This window comes from Herpailurus yagouaroundi, unplaced genomic scaffold, assembly GCF_014898765.1.
Source record: "Herpailurus yagouaroundi ecotype Mexico unplaced genomic scaffold, PumYag 163, whole genome shotgun sequence".
Taxonomy (NCBI): domain Eukaryota; kingdom Metazoa; phylum Chordata; class Mammalia; order Carnivora; family Felidae; genus Herpailurus; species Herpailurus yagouaroundi.
Window position 1 is genome coordinate 28,159,986 of NW_024412404.1, and position 14,271 is coordinate 28,174,256.

Below are 14,271 nucleotides of genomic sequence, written 5' to 3' on the forward strand. Positions count from 1 at the left end.
ATGCTGGGCATGAAGCCTACTTAAAAAAGGTTAAAATAAAATAAAATAAGCATACAGAAAAAGCCAGTCAGGCAACCTCACTTTTTGTTATAAACAAAACTTTTTATTTTCAAGGAAATAAGTCAATCGAGGGTCAGATACTTATTAACTATTGTTTTTCTTTCCATACATATAAGGAAAATCATAGTTCAATAAAATCTTTCCCTGAATAGAATATTGATAACATTACTGGAATTGGATTCTAGACACACACACGCACACACCCATGTGATTTCGAGTTAAGGATTAATCCCATTAGCACACAGTAAATCAAACCCAAAGCACTATAACTTCCACTTTAAAATGGATGCAAATAATAACCTGGAACCCAGCCACAAAGTCATTCTTGGCTTTTCTGTGAAGCACTCTGCCATATGGCCCCAGAAGCACTTTCAATCCAGGGAAGAGGAAGATGTAAAAGCCTCCTGGGCTGATCACTGCTGCAACCCACAATTAATCTCTGACCATCAGTTTCTAAGCAATCTCAGAAGCATCAATGCTAATCACATTGGAAGCCTTTATATGAATGTTTAGGCCCTGAAAGGCAAGCAGGGGAAAAGGTCAGGGGTATTTAACATAACTAAGCAGGGCTGGAAGAACACAGCAATAAATAAAAACAGGAAGACTTATTCAATTTATTGACATCAGCCTCCTACCACATACTCTTAACCATTTTTCTTATTCAATCAACTAGCTACCCATAGCTCTTTTGAGGCTAAATACACTCACACACACACAACTCCCAACTGCCAGAAACTATAATCATAAATAGCAACTAGGCCAAAAAGAAAACACCACCACAACAAAATGCTCCATAATCAGCTTACCAAATGGCTCATCAAATTAGGTACTTGATCTTTCATAAGTCACATGAAAAAGGGGAACTTTTGGTTGTTTTCCATCTCTGGAGCACACTCAGAGCATTTTGCTCGAGAAGAAGCGAGACAACGAAAAGAGCACGGAGTCTGATGGAAGACAGCGTCCTGCTTGTTCTGCTGACAAGTCACTTACTTTCACTGAACCTATTAGTATAGAAGGTTCCCTACCTAGAAACTTCCACAGATAGAATCAAAGTAAGCTGTCAACAGACAGCATCAATGATCATGTATAGTCATCATTCCTGCTTTTTGCTAGTTTAGGCTTATTAAACACATACCATCCCAGTGAGAGCCAGGTGCTGCCAGGACTCCTTAAAACAATTGTGGTTAAGCCATACAGAGAAAGACAGATATCATATGTTTTCACTCTTATGTGAATCCTGAGAAACTTAACAGAAACCCATGGGGGAGGGGAAGGGGAAAAAAAAAAAAGGTTAGAGTGGGAGAGAGCCAAAGCATAAGAGACTCTTAAAAAATGAGAACAAACTGAGGGTTGATGGGGGGTGGGAGGGAGCGGAGGGTGGGTGATGGGTATTGAGGAGGGCACCTTTTGGGATGAGCACTGGGTGTTGTATGGAAACCAATTTGACAATAAATTTCATATACTGAAAAAACAAATTAAATAAATAAATAATAAAAAATAAAGACATATAAAACAATTGTGGAAACTACCACAGGCTTTACCTGCCCAACATTCTGGTGATCAAAAGAACATCTATCAGCCAGAAGACAAGAATATGCCTGGTTTCAAATCTCCAATGGATTAAACTCTCATTTTCTGAAAATACTATTGGGATACCATAAGTTTAAATCCCTCATGATCTCACTCTGGACTGATGAATAGTTTTGGTTCATTTTACAGACCAAGGATTATTTCTAAGGGTAGTTCTAGTTTCTGATTAGCTATGAGTTAAGAAGTATTAATCTGGTTCATTCAAAGGGAGGCTGGATAGCAGAAAGGTTATGAGACAGCTTCTCGAAGCCAACTTTATCTTGAGTTTGAATCCCAATTGTACCAGTTAACTTGATGAAGTAATCCTACCCTCTCTAAGCCTCCATCTCCTCATGGGAAAAATGAGAAAACAATACCTAATTTATAAAACTGATGCATCAAGTAAAAAATAACAGCAAGGTGATTAACACATAGCAAATACTTAATAAATATCAGGTATTGTTATTAAGAAATTGGGGCACCTGGGTGGCTCAGTTAAGCATCCAATTCAGCTCAGGTCTTGATCTCACAGTTCAGGGGTTCGAGCCCCGGATCGGGCTCTGTGCTGACAGCATGGAGCCTGCTTCAGATTCTGTGTCTCCCTCTCTCTCTGCCCCTCCCCACTCGCACTTGCGTGTGTGAACAATAAAAAAAAGAATTATTCTCATGCAAAAAAAAAAAAAAAAAAAAAAAAAAATCCAGATAGTGCTGAGTAAGCAGAGATACTTGAGATGAAATAGGACATTACGTAATGCCCAGCAAAAAAAAAATCCACTCATTTACATAAAATGCTTATATTGTTCAAATCTATATTCCCTTCATTAAGAAAAACTCCTCAGCCTCTTTTTCCATCAAGCCTAACAAGCTGACACTCAGAGCCAACCAGCTCAGCCTTCAGGAAAAATGCCCATGCACAATGAAAAAGATAAACACGCCTTTGCCAAGACGTTCCAGCATCCTCCTGTCAGAAGTTTAGCTGAAAAGCAATGATGCTTTAAAATTAAAACGTGTATTAAAATTGATATAAATTCTGGTAATAGCGGCAGGAAATGGGATGTCACAAAAGCCAAAGCTTCCCAAGATTACTTGACTTCTATCTGTCAGCCGTTCCAAACCTGAGGTCCACATTACTGTTGAGAAAAGAAGGCTGCTAGTGTAGCAGGTGCCCAGCCCTCAGAGGGCCCTGTGGACTTGTGCTTCTTTCACACGCTGACTGTACAGTGAGGGTGAAGAGGGGTTATGATACCCTATCTATGGGGTTATAGAAGGGAAGGAAGAAGCTACCCACATGAGCTATTTGGGAAAGGCTCAAAAAATCTGTGGGCTTCCAACCTCAAAATCAAAGTACAAAAATCACCCATTCTTTTCATTAACTTTGTCTGATGATTGACTTGTAACTATTTTTCTTCTGATTATAAAAGTAATATATTCTTGTTAAAAACAATTTTTAAAATATAGTAAAGGATGAAGTAAAAGCATTAAATGTGTTTCTCTCACTACCCAACGGGAATCATACTTTAATTCATTTTCTTGTCAGTCTACTTTCCATGCTTATACATGAACTGATGTGAACATAGAGGTATGTTAACAGATACAGGTATTTTAACATAATTGAGATCATATTCTATACGTAACTTTTCATTCCTTGTGAAAGCCTACAATTGCTAATTGAAATCATGCTTAATCTTCTGCTCTCTTTCTGTGCTTTTTCTTGTTTTACCTGATGAGGAATGTATATTTGTAGTCATCCACAGAGAGCTTAAAGCTCTTAAAGAGAAAAGGGCTATAAACATTTAACCATGATACAGGACTAACATTATCTGTGAATAAATACTAACTTTTTTTTTTTAAGTAAACTCTATGCCCAACATGGGGCTCAAACTCATGACCATGAGATCAAGAGTTGCATGCTCTACCAATTAAACCAGCCAGGTGCCCCTAAATACTGAATTCTTTATGGATGAAACTTAACATCTGAAATTTGGTTACACACACACACACACACACACACACACACACACACACACAAAGTGGGGTTGGATAGGTGAAAACGGAGCAAAATAAAAAATTCTGGTTAGTACCAAAGTTGGGTAAGTAAACATGGGGTCATGATACTGTTCTCTTTATTTTTTAGCATGTTTGAAAATATCTGTAACAGATCTTCAAAATAACTTTTTTGGAGAAGAGTCTCTCTGAAAGAACCTTAACTTAGGAAGAGAATGCATAGCTCTTATCTAAAAAATAAATTTAAAAGGTATATAATTAGGTCAAAGAATCAATCTGAGAAAGCTTATAACTAAGATATCAAAGGTTTATCTGAGGGACAATCAAGAAACATGTACTAGCTGACTACTCATCCTGTGGAAACAAACTATAAGTGGCTATGGAAACACTAACTCTAAAGCATTATTAACTAGACCTACTTCTTACCAAAATCAAAAATCAGAAAAACACAAAACCACTGGATCAGCCTTCAGAATTTTGGATAGAAATTTGAATAATTTACAGCATCCCTGGTGATCCTGGAGCTAATCAAACATTTATTCCAAATAAACAGAGAGACTACTTACTGTATGGAGATTTATAAATATAACTAATACTCTTCATGGAAACAGATAATTACATTTCTACAGAATTAAATTTCCATTGTTTACTTACATACCAAATTTGTCCATTTCCTTTTCTGTATTAAAAAGGAAAATCTGCAAGAGATGCATAGCCCTTAACTACAAGTGAGTAGAAAAAATTCTTTAACAATTTCTCAAATAAGCAAAAAAAAATTATATTTAATAAACAGGTTCTTTACACAATTGCAATTGCAGATACCAATGCTGTGTTTTCTCTCAATTCTATCCCAAATGCTAAAGAAATCAAAGGCAAAAACTTGAACTATATATGGCTTAAAAATAAAATATCTCCTAATTGCTAAAGACGAAGTTTGAAACGTAAAAGACAATAGATTAAGAATGAAGGATCTAGTTTTAATCCTAACACTCTTCCACTAACCAGTCAATTTCTCAAACATTTCATCTATAAATTTTATTTTCATTCACTCAATGTGGATTTACTGAAGGCCTACAATGCATGAAATTTAATGAAAGATTCAGATCCCACTGAAAGGATTAAACAAGCAATTATAAAGAAGTAGGGTAGGTGGTACAGCAGGAAAAGTAGAGAACACAAAAGGCACATGCCCAGTTGTACAAACCCAGAAGAACCCTGGATGCCTCTCTTCACCCACTCAGTTTGTCACCATCACACTGACTTGTTCTTCAAATGTCATCACACCTCTACCCCCACTACTACACTATCCCAGCTATCAACCTCTCCTTCTAGTGCATCGCAATAGCCTCTCCAGCTGGGTAAACTCACTGTACTTCGGCCCCTCTCCACTCAGTACCCACATTGTAATCAGAACAAACTTTTGAAAATGTAAATCTGATCAGGTGCATCGGCTTCCCCCTCCTCCCATACCAAATCCTTTAATGACTTTTTATTACCTTAGGAGGGCCTTGCAGGCACAGTAGGATGGCCTACTGGCCCCCATCCCCTGCAGCCTGTCCTCTCTCTGTGCTGCAGCCGCACTGGTCTTCTCTCAGGCTCTGGGCATGTCATGTCCTTCTCATCACAGTGCCCCTTTGAACATGCTGTACCCCTCACCCAGAATGTAATCATCTCTCCTTTCCTCCTTGGTAAAAACCCCTGCTCACCCTTTGTACTTAGTTCAAAAGTTATTTCCTCAAGAAAAAATTTTACTAAACTATATTAAACTATTATTAAAGTATATTAACCTTTGTCAAATGATATCCTTCTATAATAGAGTATTATAATGCTATGTACCTCTTTTTTATAGAACAGAGGTACATATAGACCATCATACGAACCCAGGGGAATAGCAAACCTATCCTGGCAAGATCAGAGCTATCAGAAACAGTGGTACTTGAACTGATGCTCGAAGAAGGAATAAAAGCCTCATGGAAAGACAAAGAAGTCAGAAACTGGTTTGTCCTTTCTCTTGTAAGGCACTTAACACACTAAGAAGAATACAGAGATTGCTTACTGTATATATGAACTAAATGACTAAATACTATTCTCTTAAAACAAACTTAGCTAACGTACTGACTCAAAACTAGGTTAACAACATGTCCCTCACAAGTGGCATTTACACAAAGAGAATATGGTATAAAATGGGTATCTCTTATTGGAATTTTAAATAAGTTTTCTTATACAAATGACATTGTTTTTCATTGTTTCCCCATTCCTTTCTAGTGTTGATAATGGAGAGTAACTATATAATAACAAAGATTTTCATTGAACTTTAATGATCTTGCCTACAAAATGGCAAAAATACCACTTAACTCACTGCATTATAAAGATTAAATTAGATAATTGGACATAAAATGTTTGGTCTATGGCAAATCACTGGACAAATATTAGTTCCTTCTACCCTTCTCTATTTCACTGTTTAAGAGGTGTTCTCTGAAAACATACCGATTGAAGTTAATGTCTGGATAGCTAGAATACTCGGATTTCATCTTAGCATTTCGCCGTGGAAACGTGCAGAAGAAAGCATTAGCTAAAAGACTGGCAATCTGTTCCTGTGACATTGTGATGGAATGATTCATCTTCTGTTTCAGGAGCGGTATTGGCTGATAGAGGAAACAAAATATACAGACAAGAAGAGCCATAATTAGTTTAGCAATTTCAAAAGCAGAGGCACCAAATTGCATTTGCTAAATTAAGGCAGGAATAATTTCAGGCCACTCTTGAGTTCTTAAATCAGCAACACTGTTGAAGTCAAGGGCAGTTCATCAAGGATGATTGGAAAAGTGTACTTGTTTGACAAACTGCAGATTTCTAATCAATAATGATGATAGTGAAGAGAACACAAAACATTACTTATTAGTGGAAAACAAGATTGTTTTAGCAAGTAAGAAATAAATACACATTATCCATGTAATGAAAAATTAAAACAAAAGATGAAACGGGAAATTGCAACACCGAATGGAGCTATTATAGCATATGCTAAATTTTATTCTCACTCATATTAAACATTGCTGGACGGAGCAATTTTTCTATTGTAGTCCTAAATAAAATGATGCTAAGGAAAATAATTCAATAAATAAGTCTTTTCCTTCCAATTCTGAATCACACTTCACTTTGACAATTTCTTTGAGACCTAAATCTAATTTTATTAAAGCAATCAATAGGACATGTGTATACACACATATGTATAATGTGTAAGAAGATAGGTATTTCCTTTATAATCATTTTAAGTGAAGGAAGATACAGGACATTTTTCCTTCAAATTTTTTATGACTGAAACGTCTTCTAGTTGTCCCAAACCCAAATTCACTGATCTTTTCTTTTCAGTAAATTCACAGGACCTAAGTATTGTGTTCAGTGGGTTTTATTCTACTTTAAATGTTTAAAATGTATGTTTTTAAAGATATGATAGTAAAGCCAAAGACCAACTGCCAGTATACATATCAGTTTTTAAGTTTTAAAATGCTCCAGCATGGGGCGCCTGGGTGGCGCAGTCGGTTAAGCGTCCGACTTCAGCCAGGTCACGATCTCGCGGTCCGTGAGTTCGAGCCCCGCGTCGGGCTCTGGGCTGATGGCTCAGAGCCTGGAGCCTGTTTCCGATTCTGTGTCTCCCTCTCTCTCTGCCCCTCGCCCGTTCATGCTGTCTCTCTCTGTCCCCAAAAAATAAATAAACGTTGAAAAAAAAATTAAAAAAAAAAAATAAAAAAAAAATAAAATGCTCCAGCATAATATTTAAGGATGCTTTTCTTTCTACCTTTCAGTAAGACCCAGAACTAAAAATCCTGGATATGTGCATTCATCTCAAACCAGTATACTATACACAGACAACTGTCTGATCATATTTCAGCAAACACCAAAGTGAAACACAGGAAAGGCAGGCAAGACAAATCAAAAGTACAATGATGTAACAACTTTTTTCTAACAGAAAATATACATCAATGCTAGACTAAAACTCTCCTAGAAAAAGAAAAGGTTAAATTTGCAGTTCAACTATTTCCCTTGTGAAAATATAAAGGTAAACAAACAAGGGAAACCTAAAGAATCATTATAGTTTCCAAAAATCTCTCCTTTTAGGCCTTAGCAATTACCATTTCTAAGAAAGAAGAAACAGAGACCTCATATTGATTTCCATTTCCCACCCTATGCATTTATTTACAACGCAGAAATTCTTTTAGAAAAGGTGACAATGTATCAATGATTTAAAGCAAACTGTTACTTAGTTTTAGCTAAAAATGAGCTTTTAGGGGAGCAAGGGTGGCTCAGTTGGTTAAGAGTCCAACTCTTGATTTTGGCTCAGGTCATGATCTCAGTTTGTGGGACTGAGCCCCATGTCTGGCTCTGCGCTGACAACACACAGCCTGCTTAAGATTCTCTGTCTCCCTTTCTCTCAGCCCTTCCTCCCAGTGCATGTGTGAGCACTCTCTAAATAAATAAACATTTTTTTAAAAAAAAGAGCTTTTAACTACTATTTATGAAGTTATCCATAAAAATGAGTTTAAAAATTCATGGTGATATTTTAGGCTTAATGAATGATAAATGCAAACATTCTTAACCCCCCAAATAATCAACAGTATGATTTTAAATAGAATAACTGGGGCACCTGGGTAGCTCAGTCGGTTGAGAGACTGACTTCAGCTCAGGTCATGATCTCATGTTTTGTGAGTTCAAGCCCCACATTGGGCTCTGTGCTGACAGCTCAGAGTCTGGAGCCTACTTCAGATTCTGTCTCCCTCTCTCTCTGCCCCTCCCCCACTCATGCTCTGTCTCTCTCTGCCTCAGAAATAAACAAACATTAAAAAAAAATTTTTTTAATAAATAAATAGATAGAATAACTGATTTCTGTTTTCTTAGAGGAAAAATCCTAAAAAGTCATACTTGGGGAAAACTGAAGGATGTAAATCTTTTTTTTTTTTTTTTTTTTTTAAGTAGGCTCCATGCCCAGTGTGGAGCCCAATAACCGGGCTTGAACTCACCACCTGATATTAATGCCTGAGCTGAGATCAAGAGTTGGGTGCTTAACCAACTGAGCCACCAAGGCACCCTAGAAGACGTAAATCTGATTATCAAATGCTTAGCTAGATAAAAATAAGAGTGGTTTAATATGAACCAAGATTTTTCAAAAAGTTCATGTCCAAAATGTGTTTCCTTTAATTTCCTTTTTATAAATCTAAAATTTACCTTTTAGATTTGGTCTAGAGAATGTTGATGTGATAAGTCATTAAATAACAACATATGCAGCTCAATTTGCCAAAGATATACTTTGATATCAAACTGAAATGTTAATTTTCACAGCAGAGATTTACTTTTCTTTAAGATATTTTTTAATGTTTATGTATTTTTGAGAGAAAGAAAGCAGAGCACGAGTGGGGAGGGGCAGAAAGAGAGGGAGACACAGACTCCAAACCAGGCTCCAGGCTCTGAGCTGTCAGCAGAGCCCGATGCAGGGCTCGAACCAACGAACCGCAGGGTCATAACCTGAGCCGAAGTCAGACACTTAACCAACTCTGCCACCCAGGTGCCCAGCTCATGGTGCTTTCTAACTTTTAAAAATGAAAGAAAGAATCTGGTATTAATCAAGAGTCAGTTAAGTGTCCGACTCTTGATTTTGGCTCAAGTCATGATCTCACAGTTTGTGATTGGAGCCCTGTGTTGGATTCTGTGTTGGACCCTGCACTCACAGCACAGAACCTGTGTGGGATTCTGTGTCTCCCCCTTTCTCTGCCCCTCCCCTGCTTGCCAGCTCTCTGTCTTTCTCTCAAAATAAATAAATAAACTTGAATTGTTCTAAATCCATTAGTATGTTTTGGGATAATGACCTCTTTTTAAGTTAGAGACTGTTTAAACAAAAAGAGAATAGGAAGTCTAAGTAAGCAAATATCAACAGAGTAAACTGAAGCTCAGAAATTGAATGCTGCATTTTTAATGTCCTTTTGCAGCATTCCCTCTAGCCTCTAACCCTTTCTTCAGTATAGCAAACTCCTCATACTCTTTGACACAAACTGTTTCCTATCTCTCTCTTCTCTCTCTTTGACCCTGACCATTACAGTTTAGAAGAAATTCAGTTGTGAGTCTCAAGAAAGCTACTGGGGAAAAAGTTATTTCTACTAACCTGGGTGCAAATATTTGGCAAACAGAGTGCAATTTTCACCATATCAGGCAAAATCGACTGATATAAATGTTGAGCTTCTGCTTCTTCAAGTACCTGAAAACCAATAAAATATTTTAGTGAATAATAACCAATGAACAGATGTTTATTATGAAATTAAATTACATACCTGCTTTTCACAGGATCCCATAACGTACATTATCAGTATCATCAAACTCATGTAAAAGTATACCAATATGGGCACTAAGGTGAACTCAGGTAAACTTACAAATTCATTTTCAAATATATGTAATTTACCTCAATAACCTCTGAAAACTAATTAAGTATCCCAAATATCACATCTCTCTCATATCAACATTTATAATTAAATAAAACACTTGCAAATAAAAAACAGTACATCCTGCCCTTGCTTACAATTAAAAACTGCTAGACCAGTAAGGGTTCTCTCAGAAACCTCAAGAATCCATCTAGCTTCAATAGTCTATAACTTAAAAGAAATCACCATAAAAGCTATAAAAATTACTTCAGAGCACAGTATAATTTTCAAATCTAACATACTGGGTAGTAAACAATGAAGTTTCTGATGACCTTAGAGTTTTCCTTTTCTAGGCACCCTTGGGAAGTTAAAACCACAATTCCCATATCATAATGTGATGCACAACAAAGAGAACATTCACAGCCCATTTTACTTTTATAATTTCCCATCTCTACAGGCTTTAGAAATTAGGTCTTTTAATCCAATTTCTCTCTAAAAAGTCAGGGCATTTCTTTAAAAGTACTAAAAATGATAATACTGTTAATTTGGAAATTAACCAATTTGGAATTAACTAACTAACCATTTGGAAATTAATTTGTTAACAGTCAAGATTAAAGTAAAACATTTCTCTACTTAAAATTACATTTGAACTAAAGGAAGTCTCACTTATTATCTAGTCTGATTCTGTCATTATTACTGAGAAAAGAAAACTGAGGCCAAGGAGGTTACCTGACTATCCTAGATTGAGACTGTCAATCAGTAATTAAATCAAAACTAGAACCCAAGTATTCTCACCTCTACTCCACTGCTCTCCCCACCTCTCTATGTGACCATGGGATTACTGAGAATACAGACCTTCACAAACCTACAGATTTTCTTTGCTGTAAACTAGAATAAAGGAATATTCATTCGTCTATCTGCAGCTGCACAAGGTATGTGTGTAAACAGAAAAAGTAACAAGTTATTTTACTCTGGTTTTAGAGGGAATTTCTAACACTAAGAATTTTCTTTATCCAGCGCTCTAAAAAATCAAACTATACTTACCTCCCTCTTTAAATTGGGACAGTAGAAAAACTAATATTCAGAATGAACAGAAAGATATTTACAATTCAGGGAATTTGGGATTCAATTAATCACAGATACCTAGAAAACTAAGTGAATAACACAAGACAATTATTAATTTTGGGAAAAACAAAAAGTTGTGCTAGAAAAGCAATCATATCTTAGATATGAACAGTGTTTTTACCACCCTGGTTTAAAAAACAGAATATTGATCTTAATTGAAATGAATATGATAACTATAGTGGGAAATGGGAAGTAGAAATAACGCTTATGTTAACGGTGAAGGGGGAAGTGAATGATAGCTAAATCCTAATCCTCTATAAGGGGAAGTTAACACATTTAAAAAAAAAAAAGAGTCTGAAGTGGTTAAATGGTTGCCTCTTCATTATAAGCCTCTTTACTATAATAAAAATAAAAACTAAATTGAAAAAATATACAGTCATAGAAGTCATTCTACTATTTTAGAGGTACACATTAAAGATACTTGCTTTCCTTTGCCTGAAAATGTAGAAAACATTAACACATTTGTTTAAAAATTCACTTTTCGTACTTATAATTCATCCTTTTGCTTCTTAAAACATATTTTGAAATAATTATGGATTCATAGGAAGTTGCAAAAATAGTATAGAGACGTCCAGTTTACCCTTGACCCAGTTTTCTTTAATGGTTACATTTTACATAATATCAAAAAACAGAAATTAATACTGGTACAGTGTGTATCATTCTAGGCTATTTTTTTTTCAACGTTTATTTATTTTGGGACAGAGAGAGACAGAGCATGGACGGGGGAGAGGCAGAGAGAGAGGGAGACACAGAATTGGAAACAGGCTCCAGGCTCTGAGCCATCAGCCCAGAGCCCGATGCGGGGCTCGAACTCCCGGACCGTGAGATCGTGACCTGGCTGAAGTCGGACGCTTAGCCGACTTGCGCCACCCAGGCGCCCCCATTCTATGCTATTTTTTATCACATGTACATTTGTGTAACCAACAGCAAAATCAAGATACAAACCTTGTTCTCTATAATCTTTCTCTCCTGCTACCCATTTAGTCACCCCCCTCCTTCCTCCAACCATTCCTAAGCCCTACCAACCACTAACCTGTTTTCCATCTCTACAATTTTCTCATGTTATATAAATGGAATCAAACAGTATATGTCATTTTAAGACTGAATTTTTGGGGATGCCTGGGTGGCTCAGTTGGTTAAGTGTCCGACTTCAGCTCAGGTCATGATCTCACGGTTTGTGAGTTCAAGCCCCACGTTGGGCTCTGTGCTGACAGCTCAGAGCCTGGAGCCTGCTTTGGATTCTGTGTCTCACTCTCTCTCTGCCTCTCCCCTGCTCATGCTCTGTCTCTGTCCCAAAAATAAATAAAACAGTAAAAAAATTTTTTTTAAAAAGACTGAATTTTTCATCCAGCATAATGCCCTTAAAATCAACTGAAGTTGAGGGGCGCCTGGGTGGCTCAGTCGGTTGAGCGTCCGACTTCGCTCAGGTCACGATCTCATGGTCCATGAGTTCGAGCCCCGCATCAGGCTCTGTGCCGACGGCTCAGAGCCTGGAGCCTGCTTCTGTGTCTCCCTCTCTCTCTGGCCCTCCCCCCATTCATGCTCTGTCTCTCTCTGTCTCAAAAATAAATAAATGTTAAAAAAAAAAATTAAAAAAAAAATCAACTGAAGTTGATACAAGTATCAATGGTTAATCCCTCCTTATTGCTAAGTAGTATTCCATGGTATGAATATACTACAATTTGTTTAACCATTACTCACTGAGGGACATTTTGTTTGTTTACACTTTTGGGCGGTCACAAGTAAAGCTGCCTTTTACTTTCAACTTGCCTATATCATTATGTCTGAAATGATTTCTTATAAACAACATACAGTGCATCTTTTTTATTCACTTGGTAAATCTCTTTTTTTTGTTTAACGTTTATTTATTCTGAGAGAGAGAGTATAAGCAGGAGAGGGACAGAGAGAGAGGAACAGAGAGAATCTCAAGCAGGCTCTGCCCTGTCAGCAGAGCCTGACATGGGGCTGAATCCCATGAACCACAAGATTATGACCTAAGCCAAAATCAAGAGTTGGATGTTTAACCAAATGCTCCCACTGTGTAAATCTCTTTGAATTGGTAGATTTAGACCACTTAATTTACATTTAATTTAGGGAATATTCATTTCATTTTTTATTTTCTATTTATCTGTTCTTTTTTCTTCCTTCCTATGGGCTACTTAAACATGTTTTAGAATTCCATTTTTATTTATCTAAAATGTTTCTGAGTACATCTGTTTGAATAGATTTTTTCTTTATTGGCTGTTCTAGGCATTACATTATATATAACTTATGACAGTTTACTGGTGTCAACATCTTACCAATTCCAGTATAGAAATTTTACCTTAGTTCAAGTCCCTTTATCCTGCCCCATTTATAATTTTCAAATTTCCCTACATAGAAAGAACCACAGTAGACCATATTATTTTTGAAAAACAGTTAAAGACAAAATGTCAAACACAATTTAAAATACTCAAGAAAAGTCTATTATATTGACTACATGTTTACTCTTTCTATTGTTCTTCTGTCCTGATGTTCCAAAATTCCATCTTGTATCATTTCCTTTCTGTTTCAAGAAATTCCTTTAGACATTCTTTTAGGATAGGTCTACTAATGACAAAGTCTCTCCTTTTCCTTCATCTAAACATCATGGTTTCCCCCATTATTCCTGAAGAATATTTTCATTGGATATAGAATTGTGGGTTGACAATTCTTTCCTTTTAGTCCTTTGAAAATATTTTATCATTTCCTTCTAGTCTCCATGTTTCCTGATGAGAAATCCACTATCATTCAAATTGTTTTTCTCCTATAGGCAATGTGTCATTTCTCTCCTAAAGCTTTCAAAATGTTTTCTTTGCCTTTTCAGAAGTCTGACTTTTAGGAAGTCTTGGCATGGAACCCCTGTTTGGGGTTCACTTGTCTTCTTCACACTGCAGGTTTATGTCTTTTGCAAAATTTGAGAAATTTTCAGCTATTATTTCTAGTTTTAAGCTACTAATTCTTCTATTTTTTCAGCCTTGTCCTCTTTCTCCTCTCCTTGTGGTACTAAAACGACATGAACATCAGATCTTTTGTCATAGTCCCAAAGGTCCTTAAACTGTTTTTTTTTTTTTTAACATGAAATTTAATG

At 36.4% G+C, this 14,271-nt stretch overlaps 1 protein-coding gene across 7 annotated transcripts in view; it reads right to left on the reverse strand.

Moving 5' to 3' along the window:
* Positions 1-14,271, reverse strand: part of PARG (poly(ADP-ribose) glycohydrolase) — a 135,795-nt gene that overhangs the window by 67,370 nt on the left and 54,154 nt on the right. For all 7 annotated transcript variants that reach the window (XM_040485732.1, XM_040485731.1, XM_040485734.1 and 4 more), the window contains 2 exons: positions 9,785-9,877; positions 6,121-6,278 (listed from right to left, as the gene is read on the reverse strand). In XM_040485732.1, the coding sequence (XP_040341666.1) occupies positions 6,121-6,278; positions 9,785-9,877 (251 nt within the window). The remainder of the gene's footprint in view (positions 1-6,120; positions 6,279-9,784; positions 9,878-14,271) is intronic.